The sequence below is a fragment of the Saccopteryx bilineata genome, chromosome 1 (assembly GCF_036850765.1).
Source record: "Saccopteryx bilineata isolate mSacBil1 chromosome 1, mSacBil1_pri_phased_curated, whole genome shotgun sequence".
Taxonomy (NCBI): Eukaryota; Metazoa; Chordata; class Mammalia; order Chiroptera; family Emballonuridae; genus Saccopteryx; species Saccopteryx bilineata.
In genome coordinates, this window is record NC_089490.1 from 161,536,370 (window position 1) to 161,559,198 (window position 22,829).

Genomic DNA, 22,829 nt, shown 5'->3' on the forward strand with positions numbered 1-22,829 from the left:
AAAAGAAGGGTGATATTTAAGAACCTCTTCAGTGGATAAATCTTTTCCTGGATACCTACCTTCCCTCTTAAAACTGAATGATGCAAAGAAAAACCCTGAAGAATGCAAATATATATATTTTTTACCAAGTGGAATAATTAAAGGCAAAAAAATAGGGGTCACGCTAGCAATATAAGAAATATCATGTCTAAAGAAATGCAACTCGCATGCATCTTTATTTCATTGTTCTAACTTCCACTTAGATCCCGAAAACCAAGTGGTCTGAAGAAGAGATGCTGGGAAAAGGAGAGCCACAGCCTTCTGGTGCCCCTCAAAGCCAATGGCCGCCCTGCCTGCTCTTGGCTGAGCACTGTCCTTTCTTCTCAGGCTACCCGGAATTCCTAAAATCATCCAGGCACTCTTTCTGCAGCCCATTAAAATAATAAAACCCACAGCCTACAGGGTCCAATTGCATCTAAACAATCTTGCAGTGTTTCACTTTTGCCTTGGAAGTCCCGGCTCCAAGGACTTCCCTGCAGCACCTCCTGCTCTGGTCCCCCCACCGGCCCCATGGCCCCACCCGACTTAGATGCTTCTCACCTGCTTCCTAAACACCCACCTGCTCCCTCTTCCTGCACACAACGCAGTATATTCGCCTGGCTCTCATTTTTATTGGTTTTTAAAAAAGTTTAAGTTAACAAAAGGCAAACAAAAAAAACAATCCCAGTCTCTATATATTTTAAAAACAGTTCCCTTTAGGACTCACATATGCCCACTCCCTTCTGGAACTCAGTTAATATACAAGACTGGACAAGCAGAGATAATTTGGGCATGTGCCCTCTGCGAAAAAAAGTGACTTTAAAAGTCTTTTGGTGCTTTATTGAAGGACCATAGCCTGGGATTCTGAACAGTGTGCTTCAGGATAAACTCAGGAACTACATCTCAGGCTCTGGATTCATAATAATTTTCTCTGTGGGTTGTGTGTGTGATTTTTTAAAAACAATTCACTGTTGAATTCTTAAGAGACTAAAACCGAACATTCTTAATATATCATATTTTCTCAATTTGAAGAATGTTGGGGCCATTTCATATCTAATGTATGACACACACACACACACACACACACACACACACACACACACACATCCTGAGTTAAAATCAGGGCAAAAGGTCATCAGATTGTGTTATCCAGTAGCAATCTATCAATCAAGTGGCAGCGCACCCAGCCTGCACCGCCCGCCACACCCACAGCCACTCTGACAGGTTTCTCAGAGGCGGTCCAACCACCAAGACTGCAAGAGCAGGACAGGGAACAGGCAGCTAGAAAGGGGTTAGAAGAAAGCTGGGATTGAAAATAAGGGGGGTGCAAGGATGAGGGAGTAAATGTAAAAGGATGGAGCAGAAAAGAAGGAAGAGATAAAGAGAACAAAGGAAGGGAGGAGAAACAGGCAGAGAACAATAGGGCTGGACCTCTAAGCTGTTAGCATGCATTTCTTTTTCATTGTGTCCCAAAAAGGGTGTGAAGCTATCTGGGTAAGCAGCACACAGGGAGATGCCAGGGTGTGGCAGAAGTCAGTATAAAGGCAACGAGGTGACACCATTTGGACTGAAAAGTAGCTTCTACATTTATATACTGTTAATACTTTTAAGAACTTTCACAAGGTAGTTCCAATCTAGACAGTGACTGATTTCCAGATAGAATTCATTTCCTGACCTTACACTCCCATTTTTTTTTTAACCTTCTGAGGACCTCCTGATGGCAGAACCCACTATACGGGATTTGTCCTCAAGCACAACCAAACAGACTGCCTACTGTCCCTGAGAGCTGGAAGGTTAAACTGTCCCTAGTCAGTTAACTTAAACTTTGTAGTCTTGGAGAGAGGCCCTCAGAACACATGGCTGCCATTGCTTAGCGGAAGATACGCATTAAAGCAATTTCCCCATCAAAACTGCACCAAACCAAACTAAACCAAACCGAACCAAAACAACTCTCTGATTTGAGAATGTAATCATATAATACCTACTTGGCAAAAATGTATGGTTGGCTATAGAACAAAAAGAACTGACTCTAAACTATTGCCTCTTAATCCTTTAATTAGACTAAGCCCTTCAGCAGGAAGCACAATTCATTGTTATTGAAGGGAATCAAAAGCAAATATAGACTGTGATATATCTACACACATGTGTACACATACATAACTTGATGTGTTGCTACAAATATGAATGAACACTCGTGGTGAAAGTCTCAGAGTCTACAAAGAAATTTGTTTATGAGAGCCATGATTTGGAACATTAAAAAGTTCTTCTGGGAATATGATTAGGGAAAAACGTGGTGAGAGGGCGAGACTCGGCAATCCACGGGCATGTTAAAAGATGTGCACACACTCTCCCGGGTGAACTCTGCTCTGACTCCAGGCCAGGGTGTTTGCCTGGCGTGCCCTGAGTGGTTGGAAGGCCCCAGCTCCAGAAAATTTATCTGGAACCTTTCTTCTTTTTCTTCTTCTTTTTCACTGGTGTTTCATCTAGTGTAGCATCCACTGCTGCCTCAACTTGCTTCTGTAGCTTTTTCTTTTCCCTTTTTTTTTTGAGCTTTGGTGGCAAGTCTTGGTCATCAAGTGGCCACACACAGCTCTCTCCACCCCCTGCAGAAACATCGGAGCTCTCGCCACAGTGCGGGCCTCTGAGCTGCTGTCCCACCTGGTCTCTTTTTCTCTTGGTCTTGGGTTCGGTGTAATTCTCCACAGATTTATCCTTTGCCTCTTTCTTTCTTTTCTTTCCCCTTTTCGTTTCTATCTGGGTCTCTGGAAGGTCAGGCCTTGCAGCCATGACCTGTGGCTTGTTCTTCAGCTCTGCCATCCGCTTGGCAAAGTACTCCTGGATGGTGAAGGCACTGGTGGTCGTAGTGGAAGTTTCATTCCCATCTGGAGTGGTGGGACTGGAATTGTCCTAAGGTGTGGGGAAAGAGTTACAACTGGTTAAGCATCAGCTGTTTAGCTCTCAGGGCAGCCAGGAGGCCTCCAGCTGGAGCCATCAGCACTCAGCAGTTAGAGACCAGGCTCATCAACCTCGCCCCGCCCCTCCCTGCTGACCTGCAAAGGAGAGAACAAGGTGGTTGAACATTACATAGGGTGGTAGGTTGAACAAAGACTGAAGCTACCTTCAGAAGTTAGCTGGCAAGACACGTAAATCTAAATGAAATTCTGGGTAAATAGCACCTAAGCAACAATATTATATATGACAATTACTGGTAAGTTCCCAGAGTTTCCGGTGAAGAGGAGGGTCATGGAAGTCCTTGAGCTTTGTGATTTTGTTAGACACCCAGTTCGGCTCCCTTATGGGTTACAGGGCTTTGTTCACTGATGTAGAAACTTAGATGCCACACGCATATGTTAACCCTTCCATAACAGGAGCCAAATGCCAACCTGGAGCCTGGCATGTTGGAAACACCTTCTTTCTCCTCCAAAGGCAAAGTGTGGTCCCTAGGAAGCTGTGCGGGGGGAGAAGGCACCAGGGTTTGGAAATGCATGTGTCCCACCACCCTCCCATAAAGAACAGGTTAGCTTGGGAGCCCTTTACCTCGGCTGCGGATGGAGAGCAGGGAGGTGCCCCCATCCCTACTCTGACATGGACTAGATACTCATAGCTGTGTTACATTTTAATTTAAATAAATACATTCCACTGGAAGGCTTGAGAAGCAAGAGAAAATTCCTACCTAGTAGGCTGGGATAAAAAAGTGAAATGTTGGTCTATCTGGGTTGCGGCAAGTGGCAGTGAGGAGATGAAAGGCGTGTGTACAAAGGGAGGTCCTTCACGCTGGAGAATATAAGGACGATACTTTCAGGAAAGTCAATGCCTAGAATCACTCTGCCCACTTTTAAAATAACCAAGCCACTAAACAATAAGGCTCAACTTAGGTTTTTATAATTACCTGGCTCTTTCCTTCATATTCACTTACTTGCACAGGAAGAGACTGGTTGTTCGACCCTCTCATGTTGGGAGGCGGGAAAAGAGTTTTCTGAATGACTGACTCAGTTTCTAAATTAGGATGCTACAAATAATTTCAACTTGGCAGGAAAAGCTCTAACTTTATTACAAACCAACACATATAAATGGGCCATGCATTTTTTGATGGAGCAGCAGGTAAATCTTAGCTCCAGGGAATCAGAGTAGCACCACATCTGAAATTCTGGCATTACAGTGTATAAGAGGGCAATTGGGTTCTGAGTGGCCATTGCCCCTCAAATAATTGTTCTGCCTGCACAGAGCGCTCTCACCAAAGGGCACCAGTACCTTACCAATAACATCACACCTCATCCAATCAACACAAATCTTATTTTACCCAGCCTAAAAAAAAATCCAAAATCTACAGTCAAAATTTAAAACTTCAGGCCCTGACCGGTTGGCTCAGTGGTAGAGCGTCGGCCTGGCGTGCAGAAGTCCCGGGTTCGATTCCCGGCCAGGGCACACAGGAAAGGCGCCCATCTGCTTCTCCACCCCTCCCCCTCTCCTTCCTCTCGGTCTCCCTCTTCCCCTCCCGCAGCCAAGGCTCCATTGGAGCAAAGATGGCCCGGGCGCTGGGGATGGCTCCTTGGCCTCTGCCCCAGGCGCTAGAGTGGCTCTGGTCGCGACAAAGCGACGCCCCGAATGGGCAGAGCATCGCCCCCTGGTGGCCATGCCGGGTGGATCCCGGTCGGGCGCATGTGGGAGTCTGTCTGTCTCTCCCGGTTTCTAGCTTCAGAAAAATACAAAAAAAAAAAAAAAAATTAAAACTTCAAAATGTAAAATGCAGAACATGTGGAATAAACCAACTGAACTTTGGGAAGAAGTTTAAATGTTACCTATCAGCATTTAATTTTGGCTGGAATTCCATCAGTTAATTTTGAAAAAAATTTAAAAAATAGATCAATAGATTTAAAAACAAGGTCACTCTGTCTTTTTGCTCCTCAAATGCTGAAAAAGAGTGGAAATCTGGAGCAGCAGAACGGAGTCCTCTCAAGGCTCCCTTGCTGTGAGCCCCCCCCCCCCCCGTGCCCTCTCAAGGCTCCCTTGCTGTGAGCCCCCCCCCGTGCCCTCTCAAGGCTCCCTTGCTGTGAGCCCCCTCCCCCCCCCCGTGCCCTCTCAAGGCTCCCTTGCTGTGAGCCCCCCCCCGTGCCCTCTCGAGGCCCCCTTGCTGTGAGCCCCCCCCCGTGCCCTCTCGAGGCTCCCTTGCTGTGAGCCACCCCCCCTGCCCTCTCAAGGCTCCCTTGCTGTGAGCCCCCCTCCGTGCCCTCTCGAGGCCCCCTTGCTGTGAGCCCCCCCCGTGCCCTCTCGAGGCCCCCTTGCTGTGAGCCCCCCCCCCGTGCCCTCTCGAGGCCCCTTTGCTGTGAGCCCCCCCCCGTGCCCTCTCGAGGCTCCCTTGCTGTGAGCCCCCCAGTGCGACAGATAAGGAGCCACACAGTCTCCGTGAAGGGGGCCTGCTCATGTCAAGTAGGTCTCATTGAGTTTCATGGCATTAAATTGAGCCTGTCTCACATGACTCAGCTCTTCTAGAGACTAGCTGTGTCCCAGGAACTCCAATTCAAGTAATATCCTAGGCTCCTTACCCTGCCCACCTGTCATTACCTTCTGAATTCCTGCTTTTCAGTTAAATCATGGGAACCAACTGCTGGTATTAATCATATTTTTAATTATTAAGGAATAGAAGACCATTTTTGAGTCACTTGTTAAATTCAGAGGGCCTTTCTAATCCCAGAAAATAACTGTGCTCATAATCAACTCCTCCGGTGGTAAAGATTTTAACAACCACGGGCTACTGCGCAATAGGCTTAGCAGGGCACGGAGACAGCAAGAGAGGTGCCAGCACCCGAATCCTGTTTATCCCAGGAAAGTGCGGGCAGAACAACGACTTGCTGGGAAGAGCCTTTTAATGCCAGAGGCGGCCACCCGCCCACACAGCAGCAATGCATCTGCTTTAAAAGCCATAGAAACAAAGCGGGCCGCAAATCTGATTCCACTAGGAGCAATGCCCAGGACTCCAATTTTACAAGCTCATAATTTATAATTTTATAAATCATAAACCCAGCTTTACTACAGCGATTCTAATCCCTGTTTCCATATTCTTGGCCATGAATATAAAAAAATGTACACCTTTTCAAGAAAACTAATACTTTTCATATCTGGTCTCAACTTCAAAGTGAACAAGCCCTGAGAAAATCAATGACTCTTTAGTATTTTGAAATAGAGACAGCTTGATCTTGCCACATTTCCGTTCAACCTTAAAAAAAAAATCTTGTTAGGCCCTGGCCAGTTGGCTCAGTGGTAAAGCGTCGGCCTGGTGTGCAGAAGTCCCGGGTTCGATTCCCGGCCAGGGCACACAGGAGAAGCACCCATCTGCTTCTCCACCCCTCCCCCTCTCCTTCCTCTCTGTCTCTCTCTTCCCCTCCCGCAGCCAAGGCTCCATTGGAGCAAAGATGGCCTGGGTGCTGGGGATGGCTCCTTGGCCTCTGCCCCAGGCGCTAGAATGGCTCTGGTCGAGGCAGAGCGACGCCCCGGAGGGGCAGAGCATCGCCCCCTGGTGGGCAGAGCGTCGCCCCTGGTGGGCGTGCTGGGTGGATCCCGGTCGGGCGCATGCAGGAGTCTGTCTGACTGTCTCTCCCCGTTTCCAGCTTCAGAAAAATACAAAAAAAAAAAAAAAAAAAAAAATCTTGTTAACACCAAATATGACTTTCACTACTTTGTAAACTTTGAAAATGTTACAATTTGCTAATAGTATTCTAAAAACAAGTAAATAAATAACTTTAAAACTTCCAGTTCCATACAAAATACTACCAAGGGAGGTGTGGTTAATGCATGAATCATCTTACCTAAATTTTTATGTAAACTTAGGGATTCAGGAAATCTCAGTAAAACAAACAAACAAAAAACAATTCCAATCCCTGCTGTGACCTAAAGGAGGTCCTCAGGTAGAACCCATAACCTCTCTGGGCCTCAGTTATCAAATCAAGTCAAATCAGTAGGTCTTGTGAAGGTCGAATATGAACTCTTCTCTGGAAAGACACGTGGGTCAGCCATTCCTCTGTGCACAGGGGGGCAGAGAAGGGACAGTGAGGCGGGAGAAACAGGCAGCAGAGAGGAGCGTGGCTCACAGACAACTATCACCCCAACGGTCCAGTCAAGATACAGAAGTAATAACACCAGTCCCCGTGCAGTCTACCTATCTGAAAAGAGTAGTCTTCTACCACCTGTAAGAAAGCACCCAGCCAAAGCGCAGCTCCAGGAATACCACTTCAAAGAGCTGAAGTACTGAATCGTTTTTAAAAATCTGTTTAAAAGAACAACACTATATAGAAGCTAAAATCAATAAAAACAAAAAACTGGAGTGACTATTAACTGGAATATAAATTTATTTTAAACCTAAGGCCTGGAAATCATCCCAATACTTTCCTCTCCGGCTAGAAGTGAAAATGCGGTAGGCTTCTGGAATGATAACCGGTAATGTCTCTCCTGACTTCTATGCCTCCACAGACTAAGAGTCTCTGAACCCTGCTTGGATGCCAAGAGTTTCCATCGCCGTCGACTGATGGCAGGTCAAGGCTGTGACTTGGGTCCAGTGAGGGCTAAAGGAGGAGTCTGCACTAGTGGGGACAAGGGCTCTGCCTGGGCAAGTCCCCAGTCATTTTGCTGACCATGGTGTCCTGTCATTTCAGAGGCATTGTTTGCACTCAGCTGGGCAGGGACAGGTCACATGCAACAGTGCATATCCAGGACCAAGCAGAAGACTCTTTTCAAAGAAAAAGCTCAATGGACAAGGAGGGGAAATTATTAGGTAAAGAGCAAAGCAGTCTTTAAAATCTCCCCCTAGATTTGTGATATATCCACTGTTCTACCTTCCCCTTAATTAGTAAGAAAGACACAAAGGCACAGGTGAAGCCTTCAACATGCCAGTCATATTTATCACATGTCGCCCCACTGGACTCTCACAGTAGTGATCTGGGGGGGGGGGGATCCTCTCCATCTTTCAGAGGTCTGTCCCTCTTTCTCTATATAATTGGTCACATAATCCAGGGGCTAAGGTCCATGACCAACTTTATGAGGGAACTGATGTAAAGGCTTCATATAGGGGAAAAAATGCCACAATAGATGGATACTACTTTCCAAACAGAAAAACCTCTATTACCTAGTTTGTAATTCATATAAATAAAAAGTAGCCAAAAGCCAGGTTTTAAGAATATGATAATTTGTCAAATTAGTATATAAATTCACCTGGCAAAGTGTGTGTGTTATAAAACAGGAAATATAACTCAAGTCCAACTTCCCACCTAATGTAGGACTCTGCTGGACAGAAGTTGGACAGCTGCCACCTGGACACTTCTGATACAGACTGACCACTTGGTATGGCAGGGAGTTCGTTCCACCGTGAAGTTGCTTTGTCTGTTCTTCCTCAGTAATAGGCAGATTCAGGTGGTTTAGGACTGTGTACTGTAGGCCATGATTCGAGCTGGAGAACCTTAAAACCTAAACTTATCTCTGGCAACTCCAAATTACCACTGGGATCATGGGTAGGGTTGGGGGTATGGGAAGAGTGGATGCAAAGGACACAGGGCCTTACAGAGAGAGATCCTTAGGATCTTAATTATAAGATCACAGTCATCTCAGATGCCTGAAAGATGCCCCAAACTATGCATGCCAACTTTTCTCAAATATCTACAGACGATGAGCTTGCTCTGTTTCTTCTCAGCATTCTCTACAGAGGCTTTTCAGCCCAGTGCATTATCTGCTCTGGCTCTTCTGGTTCCTCTGTGTCACTTAAACATGCATACTGGGATGCATTACCAGTACGATGCCCAAATAAAGAGGCTTTTTTTGTTATTCTCATCAGAATGCTGTTAGTATCTTTTGGATAGAGAATTTAGTGAGGTGTGTGGGGCTTATGTACCATAAATATTAAATCTTACTACTTATGATATGCATACCAGTCCAGGGATGAGGTTTCAAAGGCAAAACCTTTCATCTCAAAGCCTTTGTCATATGTCATTGCTGATCTTAAGTGACAAGATGATTGAAGCCTTTTGATTTCCATGTTAAGACGGAGATCGTGTTGCAACAGTACTCCTTCAATGAACTTTTCTCATCCAAAGAAGCAGCAGACACCATGGGCTCAAGGGCCATGGATGTAGCAATGGGGGTGCTAGCTCTGACAGCTGGCCGGGGATGAGCACGCACACACCTCCACCCCGCCCGTTGGCCGTCTGCTTGTCTTGGATTAGTCTGTGAGGAGTGAAGAAAGCTTGGCAAGTGGGTAGTTTAAAAGAACATTTTGTGTATTTTCCAAACTTTATAGCAGGACAGTTCTGACAAACAAAAATTATGTCTTGACATATTCCTGGGAGGTGGAATTTATACCCATCCACTTTGGACAGAGATAAATTCAGGTACAAAGGGATTTCATGCCTCATCAAGATGAAGGGGGTGCTGGAATGTGTGGGCACTAAGCCCTTTGCCAACAGAGTGGGCAGAACGGGCTGAGGTAGTCACTCACTATGCTGGGCTACAGTGTCCTTCCAGATCCTTTGTTAGTCACGTGCAATCACCTTCTTGAAGATCAAGTATAATACTGTCTCCTTCAACAAACCTGATCCCCTGTGGAACAACCTCGTGATTAGCAATTAGTTACTTTTATTTCCGGTTTTGTTTAACTTGCTCCTTAGTGCATTCCCAGGGAAATGTTAAGTTCCCTGAGGACAGAGGCCATTTCTATCTCACTTGTACTGAGTACATCCTGTCCAAAAGGAACAAACGTACGGAGAGTGCTCAAGGAAAGCACAGAAGACACCAAGCCCAAGCAGATCAAGGCTGGGAAGTGCTCCCACTGAACCATAAGCCTTGTATTTGTTGGCAGTCATCTGCACGCCAGGCAGGGCTGTGACTAGAAGGGGTTTGGAAGGGTAGGAAGGAAAGAGAGTCAGCACTCTGCAGTGTATACTCCTCCCATCCAGATAAAACCATTCCCTGCTAATCACACGCCACCTTGTCGTATGGTACAAACTGCTTCTCTAACTACTGCCAGTACATGTGAGTGCCTTTTAGTATGATCAGCCCATCAGTCCCTGTGGCCTTAGTGATGCAGAGGGACCCAGTCCAACGACCCATACATTTCTCCTCTGGTCTGTTTTCCATGTTGCCACAGCCATCATTCGGGTGATAAGCAAATCTGAAACAAGTGAGGGGCTGAGATGTACGGGAACTGCCATGTTCATTCTGTGGGGCTGGCTGAACACAGCAGTAGAACTGCCTGCCTGGGCTGGACTCTTCTTGCCATCAGAGGAAAGGCTGAAGAGCAAGAGAGCTCTAAGGCACAGCAGAGGCAAAGGTAGGAGCTCATTCTGACACAATACCCAGTTGGATAAAAGCTCCGCCAGAAGCCCCTGTTAGCAAGTTGTCATGGTGCAGTGTACACTGTATCTTGAGCTGAAAATACAACATGAGAAAGCTTCAGAATCTAGGGAGTCATTAGCTGGGTTTGCCTCCCAAGACTGAGCTAGAGCAGTGATCAACACTGCTAGTTAGGAAGCAGGAACAGTGCCACTCTATGGACATTTCTTCCCTTGCTTTCTATGGCACCATTTTGGGTTTCATATGATTGAAAACATTTGGTGTTTTACTGACAGGAGCTATTTTTGCATTCACAAAAAGTTTATCCAAGTGTAAAATCTTGTGAGTTGTTTTTTTTCCCCCAATCTATCTATCATTCACACCTGGAGTTAGACTAAACACATACAGTCTCAGTAATAACCAGGCTTGGAGAATCTCCCCAGGAAACCTAATCATCGTTAGTACTAGTCAGTATCACAAGAGCTAAAAACAAATAAAAAACTCCACTGAGTGCAGGGACCTTTTGATTTGAAGTGGGGGTCAAAACCAAAAATTTATTAATAGAACTAGAGTCATGCAGCAGCTCAATTAGAAAGTACCTACAAAATGATGTGTGGCTGTGTGTGTGGTGTGTGTATGCCTGTGCAAACAGGTCCTAGGAACTCATGGCAGGTGCAGAAGCCCACTCGGCAGGAGTTCCCGAGGGTTCTCTCCAAAACAGCACTGGTTAACTATGGCCCACAGGCCAGGTTCAGCCTACTGCTTACCTTTGTAACCCCTTTCAAGCTAAGAATGGTTTTTACACTTTAATTGGTTGGAGGGGGGGAAAAATCAAAAGAGTATTTGGTGACATGTGAATTGCAAATATCAGTGTCTATAAATAGTTTTGAATTTCATCAGTGGTAATTTGTTTTTTCTCTAGTATATAAGTAAACATAAAAGGTGTTAAGTAAATATTTGCTGGATGAATAAAGGAGTAAATAAATTTACTATGAAACATGATCTCCTTTATGGAAATGTTAGATATATACATACACACAAAATCAGAGGACTTCGGGTTTTGATGAAGTTTCCTATCTCAGTATCTCGATATCTTAATGATTTTGCTAGTAAATGATGGAGAGGCTGGTAACTGCTGTCTGATTTCAAGGAGCAAAAGATGCTAGACAAGTACAGAGTTTGGCTGTGGGGTGAGCTGGCTTCAAAGAAACCTCTTAACAAACTGGAAGAATACACAGGTACCTTTCTAACAATTTGGCATCAGAACCTTGCTTGGAATTTAAAAACTCAGACTAATGAACTGGATGTCTCAGAGATGATAATGGGGAAGGGACAGAATATCTTGCTTTTCACTGGACACTAGTAGGGAAATACAAATAATGCCAAATTCCTCAAATGAGGGCCAATGCTAACAAAACTGTTCATTTTTTTCCACTTGCCTAGTCAGCTGCTCAAATTACTACTCATTAAGAAAAGCCAGCATAAACATGTTGTAAGAGGATGGTTCTCTATGGCAACAACTTCTCAAGTAACTGACATCAGAACTACTGACAAGAGTGACACAGCCTCTGGGGAAAAAGAGAGAAAGAAAAAAGGAGGTTTCCTTCCACCCGGAAAGTTCCAAAGACTTGGGAAGTTGCAGCAACTCGTGTGACAACATTTCACAACACAGTAGCCATTATAAGATAAACGAGGCTCTTCCAAAGCTAGAAATGATCAATTGACCAACTCCTCTGAATGAAGTCTAAAAATAATCCAAATTGACTACGTTTTATAATTCTAGGTCAACTGGTTCCCTCCCCTGCTCTCTGGCGGCAGGACAAACGGCTTTTATAAGTGGTTGAAAGCTAGTATCCAAATCTCAGAACACAGCAACAAAGGCTCACACAGGGCCTGTCTCTTTCAGTTTTACTCTACAGGAAAACTGGAAAATTGCTCAAAAATCCTGACAACTCAAATTTAAGTTTCTTATTATAGAAAGTATAGCACTTTGGAAAGATTTTAGAGAACCTCATATCTGAAACTAGGGATAGAGTATGAATCTGGAATAGTCAGGATTATTTTTAAGAGGAAGGCATATTCATTTAGGCAAATAAAGGTTACAAACAAAAAAGTCCCCTCTCTCAATTCTTGTATACTATTTAAGATTAATCTTTACAAAGACTCTTTTTAATTGAGTAGAAATCAAATAGCAAATAAATGTTTTAAAAATATTTTTAGAAATAAATTTGACAGAGCAAAATATTTCTGTGTTTAATATTTAAGTTAGTAAGAGTAAATTAAATTCAGAACTTATCGAGTCATGTAATAAAAGTAAATATGCAACAAAAAGATCTTGAGATGCTGAGGTCCGTCAAGATCTGGCCACCCAGCCCTTCAGTAACATAGAGCAGCTACCGTTGACCTGACCGGGGCAGGGATCCAGGCAGGAGCTCCCATCTTGGGGGAGACAGACTATAAAAAATAAAATAAAAAATTAGATCTGGGAGGATCTCATGTAACTACTCTTATCACAATAAAACATTTTTTAAAAAGCATATTGGGAGAATTTGTTTTTTGAACAGACAAAAACAAAAGAAGAAAATCAACTACAAAACAACCCCATTCAACCCATTCAACAAACCCTAACCAATTAAATTAAGACTACAATTCCAAAAAGCTCATAAAAAAATAAACATTTGTTAAATATATAATCCTTCTTCTATATTATTATGCATATTAAGTATATAATCTTAGTTTTACACAGCAATATTTTTTTAAATTTTATAAGCAAGAAGGATATTAAAAGTTTAAACAAAAAAGAACAAGTAATACTGCCTCGCTACCTGCTCAAAATCCAAAATGTTTCCTGAAAGCAAGACCTGCCTCTTGTGTGCAGTGCCTGCCGGGCTTGCCTCTGTGGAAATTCAATGCCGGGTATCACAGTGCTTCTCCAACTACCAGGAATGAAGTGCCATTAGATTTTCTCTTGAAAATCTACAATCCACTGGGGACAATATTTTTACAAAATACTGTTAGAGTAATATAATGTTATAGTAATTAAATATATAGAAATATAGAAAAATATGGAAGATGTATAGAAATAAATTAGGATATAATATTAAAAGCCATTAAGGCAAGTGAATAAGGCTATGCAGTCTTGATAGGAATTCATCTAGTGTGTACAGATATGTAGGCAGACTCTGCCTTTCGCACAGGGCTCAGTTAGTGCGTGTGTGAAGTTATATATAGATAAAAAGTGGCTTGATGGCATAAATCTGTAGGTTAACATAAACAAGAAGCTTCCCTAGGAACACCTTAAAGGTGGCTTGATTTCAGTAGATTAACATAAAGAGGGCTTCTTGCTAAGAACTCCTCAAAAGGTGGTTTGATGTGATAATCCTGTAGATTGACACCTGTTAGCAGGCATTGGCCAGAAAAGGTACTCAAAGCTAATGGACCCCCCTGCTGCAGTAGTTGCTCAGACTCCAATGTTGAACGTGGTCTGTCTCCATGCCATTCTGACCAAGGACAGCCAAAAGGAGCATGCTGACGGGGCCCCTGTAAGCTGTACCCAAGCACGCCAAAAGGATTTGTGAGTAACAAACTCCCATACAATTGTGATTGTGTGATTCTTGCAACTAACGTGTGTTGGTTGTGTCTTTACTCCGGTGGCAGTTGGTCTTGGCACTGAGAAGTAGAGTCGTCATAGCCGCCTTAGGAGTAGTCTAGAAGAGGCCGTCAGCCCTGCTGATAAGCAGGAGTGTCCCACTGTGCAGGGAGTCGAATCAGGGATGCCTGATCAAGGTAGAGCTTGGGCTCTAGTGGGACAAAAGAAATTTTTAAAAATTACTAAGAATCTGACCAGGTGGTGGTGCAGTGGATATCGCATCAGATTGGGACATGGAGGACCCAGGTTTGAAACCCCGAGGTCATCAGCTTGAGTGAGGGCTCATCTGGTTTGAGCAAGGGGTCATTCAGTCTGCTGTAGTCCCCTGGTCAAGGCACATATGAGAAAGCAATCAATGAACAACTAAGGAGCTGCAACTAAGAATTGATGCTTCTCATCTCTCTCCCTTACTGTCTGTCTGTCCCCATCTAGCCTTCTGTCTATCTCTTTCACACACACACACTTTAAAAGACTATAAAACACAGGTTCCAATTTATAAAAGTTAAATCGAACTACTATAAGAGGTTCTAATTGCCTACCATCAGTTTCTGTCCTGGTATGTGGCCCATATATCTTGAGTGGTACTGGTATAAAATATTAGCTGCTAAAGGAAAGAACGGTGCTAAATTCAGTGCGGTAGAAGTGACAATGACCTGGGTGTCAAAACTTCTGACAGAAAGTGTGAGCTTGGACAAGCTGCTGGCCTTTCTGGGCCTCAGAGTGAATCATTTGCAAAACAAGGAGGTAGGATCACACAGTGGTTTTTTTACAACATACTGAAGTTTTGGCACTGCACACCTTTCCTTAGAAGGAAGGCTTAACCAGAAGGCCGGTATAGAACACAAGGAACTGTGGCTGAGGTGAGGCTGGGGAACCCAAAGCTCAAGGCCTCATGACTCCTGTAAGACCCTTGAGGCATTTCTGAGGACCTCCTCGGGCTCTGTGGAATACAGGCTGAAACACAACAGCCATGTGATAATGGTCCACTGCAAATTCTAGCAGTCACTGTAGCCAAGGTAATTTCACAGTGCTCATCAACAGGAGACTAAGGAGCCTTCAAGAATAAAGCTGGACCTTTGCTATTACATAATACCCATGATTCTCAAAGTTGTCGCTAACTTTTGGAATTCCGACAAGTGGCTGTCTATTGGTCTCTTCAGCACTATAAAGACTGAGGTCGCAAACTGGGTCCTCTCCGATCCAGATGACTGAGGATGATAGCAAGTTGGCTGACTCTTCTGCTTTACCTGCTGAGGTTCTGAAGAAGACCAAGAAGCCAGGACATGGCAACACCCAAACCCACGTCACAACTGTCCCCACCACAGTCCCTTCAGACTACAGCCTGAGGGACAAAACACTGCCTTCTCTCCAACCGTGGCCACACTCTAATCTAAAGGAAGGTCCTCTTCATACAAGTTTCATTATGTCACAGGAGGAAGACCTGGGACAGAACGTTAATTTTGCTTTCCCTGCAGGATGGGGGGGGGGGGGGGATATAAGGAAAAATAAGCAGCTATCTCACTCCTCTCCTCCAACACTGGGATATGTATGCATCGATTTTTTATTATCATATAAGCTAATAAAACCATTTGCTTGATCTGTCAAGAAACAAAAGGCCAAATCTAATACTTTCAGGCCAAACCTATGTCTTGGCAAAAGTCCAGCCAAACAGAACAGCCCAGTGACTTAGAACTCTTGGATTGTTTTTGGTAGTTCCCCTGACCCCTTCTTTTTCTCTTCCCTCTTTCTTAATGAGTGTCTTATTATGAAGCCATGCTCATTGATCTAGAAGACACGGGATTTTTACTGGTACTAAGACAGAAAGGCAATGGTCCACTTTCTCCTGTTTGGCTTTCACAGCAAGTGGAGGCTGGCCCCGAACCTTGTTTGAAGTCCTTGCTGCCGGGAGGTGGTCGGTTTATGTCTCTTGTCCTAGGGCAGGAAAAGGATGCACTCTCGGCACCGTGTGCTTGGGAGAGATAAGACCAGAGATTTCTGCCCTCTGTGCCTTATCAGCTTTTCCTGCTACTTTCCAAAGCAGACAGCACCATGACTGGCAATAAACTAAGCTAGCCGGAGGGGGGCTGGGTGTGGAGCAGCTTGGGGACTGGAGGATACGAGGTAGGAAGGGGTATAGAATGAGGAAAAGAGATGAGGTTTTAATATATCTTAAAATTGTCTGGCCCAAATAAAACTGCCTTTACAAAGAAAACACAAGTTTTATATCTCTTTTTGTTATAGCTGCTGCAACAGGGAGAGAAGTTTTTACAAGAACTTCCTTTCTGGTTGGAATGCACTACCACTTTCCTTGCCTGGAGCCCTGCCCCTAAGTGCCACGCACTACTGGCTCTTGGGCACGTAGCACAAGCCCAGTCGGCTGTGGATGCTCCGGTGGGAGGGTTATACACCATAGGTGGCAGAGGGAATGCTCTCTATGGGTAGAAGTGCCTCCATTTAGACAACCAGTGTTGGCTGGGGCCAGGGCTCTCATACTTCCATTTCCATATTGCAAAGGAATGAGCAAGCCTGAGACACTCCTCCAAATACAGACGATGTCACTGGTGACCTCTTCCATTTTGCTATAAATCAACCTGTGAATCAAGGAAGAATTATACACTGTAGAAATCCTGGTCTTTTGAGAGTAGGGAACAAAGCTGCTGAAGAATTTAGCTTAAGCAGGAAAATTTGAACTCATGTGAAAGCAATACAAATTTGGCAGTCTTCTCTTAAAAACTTTTATATCATGAAACTTTCAAACATAAAAAAAATCAGAGAAAATATATAGTAATAATGAGTACAATGTACCCATTACCCAGCTTCAGCAATTATCAACATATAACCATTACTAACTCTATTCCCATTCATTCAAAGCAAATCAAAGACACCATATACTTTCACCTATAAATATGTAGTTCAGTCTGTATCTCTACAAAGATAACAGCTCTAAGAAAAATCCATAACTATAACATTATCACATGAAAATATTAACAAAAATTTCTTAACATTACTAAATATCTAGTCTGTTCACATTGCCTATATTGTCTTTTAAGTTATTTCTTATTAGGATTTATTTGAATCAGGTCCAAATACTGTGAAGAAATGACATGTCTCTCATTTCTTTTGGGCAACAGGTTTCCATCTCTCTTCTTTCAATGTCCTATGGATGAAACCAAGCCATCAGTCCCTCGGGTTCTCTCAGGATCTGAATCTGACTGCCTGGACGGGTCCTTGTCATTTCAGTGAACATGTCCCTCTGACCGTGTACATCATGCAGTTCAGTCTAGAGGTGGCCTTATTTTCTTTTTTTTTTTTTGTATTTTTCTGAAGCTGGAAACGGGGAGAGACAGTCAGACAGACTCCCGCATGCGCCCGACCGGGATCCACCCGGCACGCCCACCAGGGAGCGATGCTCTGCCCCTCTGGGGCGTCGCTCTGTTGTGACCAGAGCCACTCTAGCGCCTGGGGCAGAGGCCAAGGAGCCATCCCTAGTGCCCGGGCCATCCTTGCTCCAATGGAGCCTCGCTGCGGGAGGGGAAGAGAGAGACAGAGAGGAAGGAGAGGGGGAGGGGTAGAGAAGCAGATGGGCGCCTCTCCTGTGTGCCCTGGCCGGGAATCGAACCCGGGACTTCTGCACGCCAGGCCAATGCTCTACCACTGAGCCAACCGGCCAGGGCCTAGAGGTGGCCTTATTTTCTAATGCAGCACTTTTCCAATGCAGCATGTCACCTTATGAAAAATAGGGATGGAGCCATGGTTACATAAGCTTGGGAAATGAACTTGAGCTATTCTTCCCTTTGGTTTATAATGCATATTATCATCTGAGAAATCTGACCAATGGAACCAGGGAGAAACGGAAGACTTGGGGCGGCAGCCAAGTTAAAAGGTGGGCCTGGAAAACCTTACACCAGGTAGGAAGAAATGATCAAATGCCATTTAGGGTCATGTCAGAAGAATTCAGGAGCCAACTTTAAGAGGCTTCTATTGGGTGAAGATGAAAAATCTGATCATCAATAAAGACAATAAATACAACACATTGAAATAAAGCAAATGTATGAGTGACTAAAAAAAAAAAAGAAAGAAAAGAAAACTCATTGGTCTCTTTCTGAGAATGCTAGAGAATCTCCACCATTTGAAAACTAGTAAGTAGAGAAACAAAATATTATTTCTCTATTACCTCAGGGTAATAAGATAGTAGATGTGTGAACATTTGTATTCTAAAAATCATTTTAAAAATGAAAAAGGAAAAGATATGAAAAGGAAATCCATAGATTAAAAAAACTTAAAAGGTATAGCAACTAATTGTTATATGTGATCCTTATCTGGACCCTCATTCAAACGAAGAAACTGTAAAGAAAACCAAAGTTTAGGACATTTATGAAAACTAAAACTCTTTAACACTTACTGATGATATTATGCAATTACAAATTTTGTTTTGTTTTTTACAGAGACAGAGTCAGAGAGAGGGATAGATAGAGACAGACAGACAGGAATGGAGAGAGATGAGAAGCATCAATCATCAGTTTTTCGTAGCAACACCTTAGTTATTCATTGATTGCTTTCTCATATGTGCCTTGATCGTGGGCCTTCAGCAGACCGAGTAACCCCTTGCTCAAGCCAGTGACCTTGGGTCCAAGCTGGTGAGCTTTGCTCAAACCAGATGAGCCTGCGCTCAAGCTGGCGACCTCAGGGTCTCGAACCTGGGTCCTCCGCATCCCAGTCCAACGCTCTATCCACTACGCCACCACCTGGTCAGGCTGCAATTACAAATTTTTATATAATAATGGTCTTAGAGTATTATACATTTTAAAACAGTCCCTTAACTGTGCAGGACACATAGTGATGTGCTGAAATACTTAGGGATAAACTGTTCAGATTTCTGGGATCATCTCAAAGTAGAAGAGGGGAAAAGTGTGCGGTGTCTGCCCCACTCGGCCTGCCTTTGTGGTCCTGCCACAGCACAGGCTCATTCCCCAAGAGGCCCCAGGTTCCTCCCGGACCTGTGTCTTCGTGGTCATAGTATTCTTCTCCTGTAAGGCCTTTCAACCCTCTGCCTGCTACTCTTTTAAGGCACCAAACTTATGTCACCTTTAATCTCTGCCGGTTGAATTGGTCACCACAGCACATGTGTCCCAGACCTCCGGCACAGCCCTGCAGGCCTCTGCTTCAGTTGACTGTGTGCATCCCTGATGTCCAAACTGGACTGTCAGTAGGATTGTGTCTCACTTGTTTAATCATTTGTCATGCGACAATGCTATTGGATAATAAGGACAAACACTAAAGTTAAGTAGAAAAAGAAATTGGAAGGGTCTGGATCAGGGGAACTATGATATCAGGAAGAAAATGATTAAAATTATATTACTTAGAAGAAGAATGATGAAATAAGAGATTACAATGAAAGGAGTCATGACCAAGACTCTAGCCTTGTGAAGACACTGAGTCTGCTGAGCCTGGTCCTATATAGCTTTAAGTCATCCTGTAGATGACTAGAAAGCAGGCTCACTTATAAGTTCAATTCATAGACAGTTAATTTTTATCCATTAATTTTAAGAAAGTATCCCAAGGTATCAGCCTATAGTTCTAGATCCTTATAAGGACAAAAGAGTCAAAAATAAGCTGTGACCAATAATGATAATGTGTCATGCATCATGATTAATCCAATTCTGAGTAACTGGGTTCCATTAAAAAAACAATATGAATGCCATGCTTTTGTTTCCCTATAATGTATTTTTCATCTTAACAGGGAGGAAGAGATAGGGTAAGAATGAGGATGATAATCTAAAATTAAATGATTAATTTAACTAAATGTATAGGCCCTGGCCGGTTGGCTCAGCGGTAGAGCGTCGGCCTGGCGTGTGGGGGACCCGGGTTCGATTCCCGGCCAGGGCACATAGGAGAAGCGCCTATTTGCTTCTCCACCCCACCCCACCCCCTCCTTCCTCTCTGTCTCTCTCTTCCCCTCCCGCAGCCGGGGCTCCATTGCAGCAAAGATGGCCCGGGCGCTGGGGATGGCTCCTTGGCCTCTGCCCCAGGCGCTAGAGTGGCTCTGGTCGCAGCAGAGCATCGCCCCCTGGTGGGCAGAGCGTCACCCCTGGTGGGCGTGCCGGGTGGATCCCGGTCGGGCGCATGCGGGAGTCTGTCTGACTGCCTCCCCGTTTCCAGCTTCAGAAAAATACAAAAAAAAAAAAAAAGTTAAAAAAATAAAAATAAATGTATAATGTCACTGTTTATATAGTATATAATAAATTTAAAAACGGTTTTCATAGGATGATAACGTAAGCAGGCATACAATTTCCAATCTGAAGCTTTAACAACTTTGGAATGAGAAGGAGATAAATATCTAAAGCTGCTACTTGACTTACAAATATCAATGATACATAGTAATAAAACTAGTTTACTGATTTCCAGAGTCTACTCAACAATTTCCTATAAAAGCTGACATGAATGTTCAGATTTCACTGAGGTAAATTAAGTAGCTTCCTCAGGTCAGCATTTCTTGTGGAAGAAATAGAAGCCTCAACAAATCTAGGGTACTGAAGTCAAGACATAAAATAAGTTTAAGCACTTGTTAAAATGTTATTTGTAGTTCAGACTCACAAAATACTCCAAAACCAGTCAAGTAAAACTTAGACTCTCCATATGATTTTAAGAGTCAGAATGAGAATTACAAGAGTCAGAATGAGAATTACAGAATTTAGGCTCACAAAATGCTCCAAAACTATCAAGTAAAACTCAGAACCTTCATATGATTTTAAGAGTCAGAATGAGAATTACAAAAAGACTCAGAATGAGTTCTAGACAAAGGTCAGGGGACAAAAGTGACTGGAGGCTGGTTGTTAGAACTGTAACTACTTTGCTGAAATAATTCTTCCTGATGCAGAAAAGATTAAACTTGTCAACAAAACAGAGGACAAATCAAAACCCAACCATTTTAGCCTTGTGCTGTTTGAAGAAATAAAACTCTGAGTGAACTTCCTAGAGGCTCAGTTGGTTTCAGATAAGGATTAACAGACCCTTGAGAAACAGAAAGACCTACCAGCATTCTGATACCTAATAAACAGGAAACTTATATTTTAAATCTATGGAAGAAAAAAATATTTGGAAAATTCCTGTAAAGTTTTAGGTTAAAAGCTAAGATTTTAAAAAATGTTTTGGTTGTTATAAGGTAATTCAATGAATTACATAAAATTACAATTTAATGACTGATAAGTATCAAAAATATATTAAACTACACTTAGAGAGCTATTAGTGAAATGCTATTAAGTTAGGGCTGGGTTTAAACTACTTATCAAATAAAAAAAAAGACTTCTCACATAATTTCCATAGAAGGATTAACCTAGCAAATTAACAAATCAGAATCTTCAATACTTTAGAACCAAAGTCTACAAAAGACAAGCTTCTTCAACTCCATCCAAAAGTGTTGTGGTGATAAATTATACAAATCACTTAATTATAAAATAGTTTGAATAACAAAGAACTGCCAAGGCTAAGGGAACCACTTATTTAAATTACTTAAGAGAAATGATTTCAGGTAGCTTCAAGCAATTTAGTAATGCTCATTTATACACAAACATTTGCTGTACTAATTACAATTCGTTCTTATCAAGGCAATCCCACTGTGACCGTTTAAAAAATAAGCTGGGTTGAAGCTGTTTTTTCCTGTGGAACAAAGGTTCCTAAACCCCAATCTGAAATAAGAAATGAAAAAAAGTCCTGAATGCAAATCCTTTTCACAGCACTGAACAAACCAAGTGTTGAAAGATCAATTCTTAAGTGTCCAATTTATGAATATATACTGTTTGTATATACATCTACATTCATCTATCTATCTATCTATCTATCTATCTATCTATGGGCACACACTCCCTGTGTAAGGATGAAGTAATGCATACTATATATAAAGGAACACAAACAATGTACTGTGACTAGTTCTTTCCTCCTTAGCTAGATAAATGTTTAGATTTGTTGCCAGGCAAATCAAATTAAAGATGGTTACCTAAAGATTCTCGGCTGGGTAGATCACGGGGAGTTTAAAGGACTTTATATGGCTGTCATGGCAAATCTAGGACATGGTGAGTAGCAAGATGAGGCTATCCATTTTATCACTGAAGGTGTGCACAGATTCCAAGTGACATGAAATGTTAAAACTTTACTAGGTAAAGTAGCTTCTCCAGATAAGCTTTTCTGTTTGTGGAAACAGAAACGGCACCAAATCTAGGTTACTGAAGTCAAGACACAATGAGTTCAAGTACCTGTTAAAAAGCTATTTGGAGTTCATGATTTTAGTCACCCCCCCATTTCCATTAATCAAAATGCCTTGTAAATTACCCTTCATCATTTGTTTGTTTCCGTGTCAATATATATATTTAAAGTCATTAAAAGCAATTAGCCAAAATAAATAAAATAAATAAATAAAAGCAGTTAGCCAGTTGAGTTTCCTGATGACTAAAGAAATCTATTATTTTCTGTTTCTCTGTTGTTTTGTAGTAAATAACTGCAAATCTGTGGTAGTCTGGTGAGAGAGGATGAATAAATTAGGTACAATTTATTATGTGCCATCACATAAAGAGCCTTCAGTTTTAGGTGAATTTCTTGGGGTCAATTAAACCTGAGAATTAGCCGCCAAGGCCAGGTCTGAGAATGCTTCAAGGGGCCCGGATGGCGTTCCTGCTCCTCTCTCACAGAATTACTCCACGACATCTGTTTCTGTAAAAGCTCATCTGTCACAGGCAAACACGGGAACAGTGATGATAAAATGTGAAGGTTGTGTGGTTTTTCTGAGGCCAATGGGAGCCAGGGCAGTTTAAGTATACCACTACCAGAAGGAAAGAAAAAGCACCCGAAGCCACTCAGC

The 22,829-nt window shown here is 43.0% G+C and overlaps 1 protein-coding gene across 3 annotated transcripts in view; it reads right to left on the bottom strand.

Annotated features, from left to right (window-relative positions):
- Positions 1–2,224: 2,224 nt before the first annotated feature.
- Positions 2,225–22,829, bottom strand: part of PINX1 (PIN2 (TERF1) interacting telomerase inhibitor 1) — an 87,930-nt gene continuing 67,325 nt past the window's right edge. For all 3 annotated transcript variants that reach the window (XM_066278833.1, XM_066278811.1, XM_066278822.1), the window contains one exon: positions 2,225–2,925. In XM_066278833.1, coding sequence (XP_066134930.1) covers positions 2,452–2,925 — 474 coding nt within the window. In that variant the 3' untranslated portion in view covers positions 2,225–2,451. The remainder of the gene's footprint in view (positions 2,926–22,829) is intronic.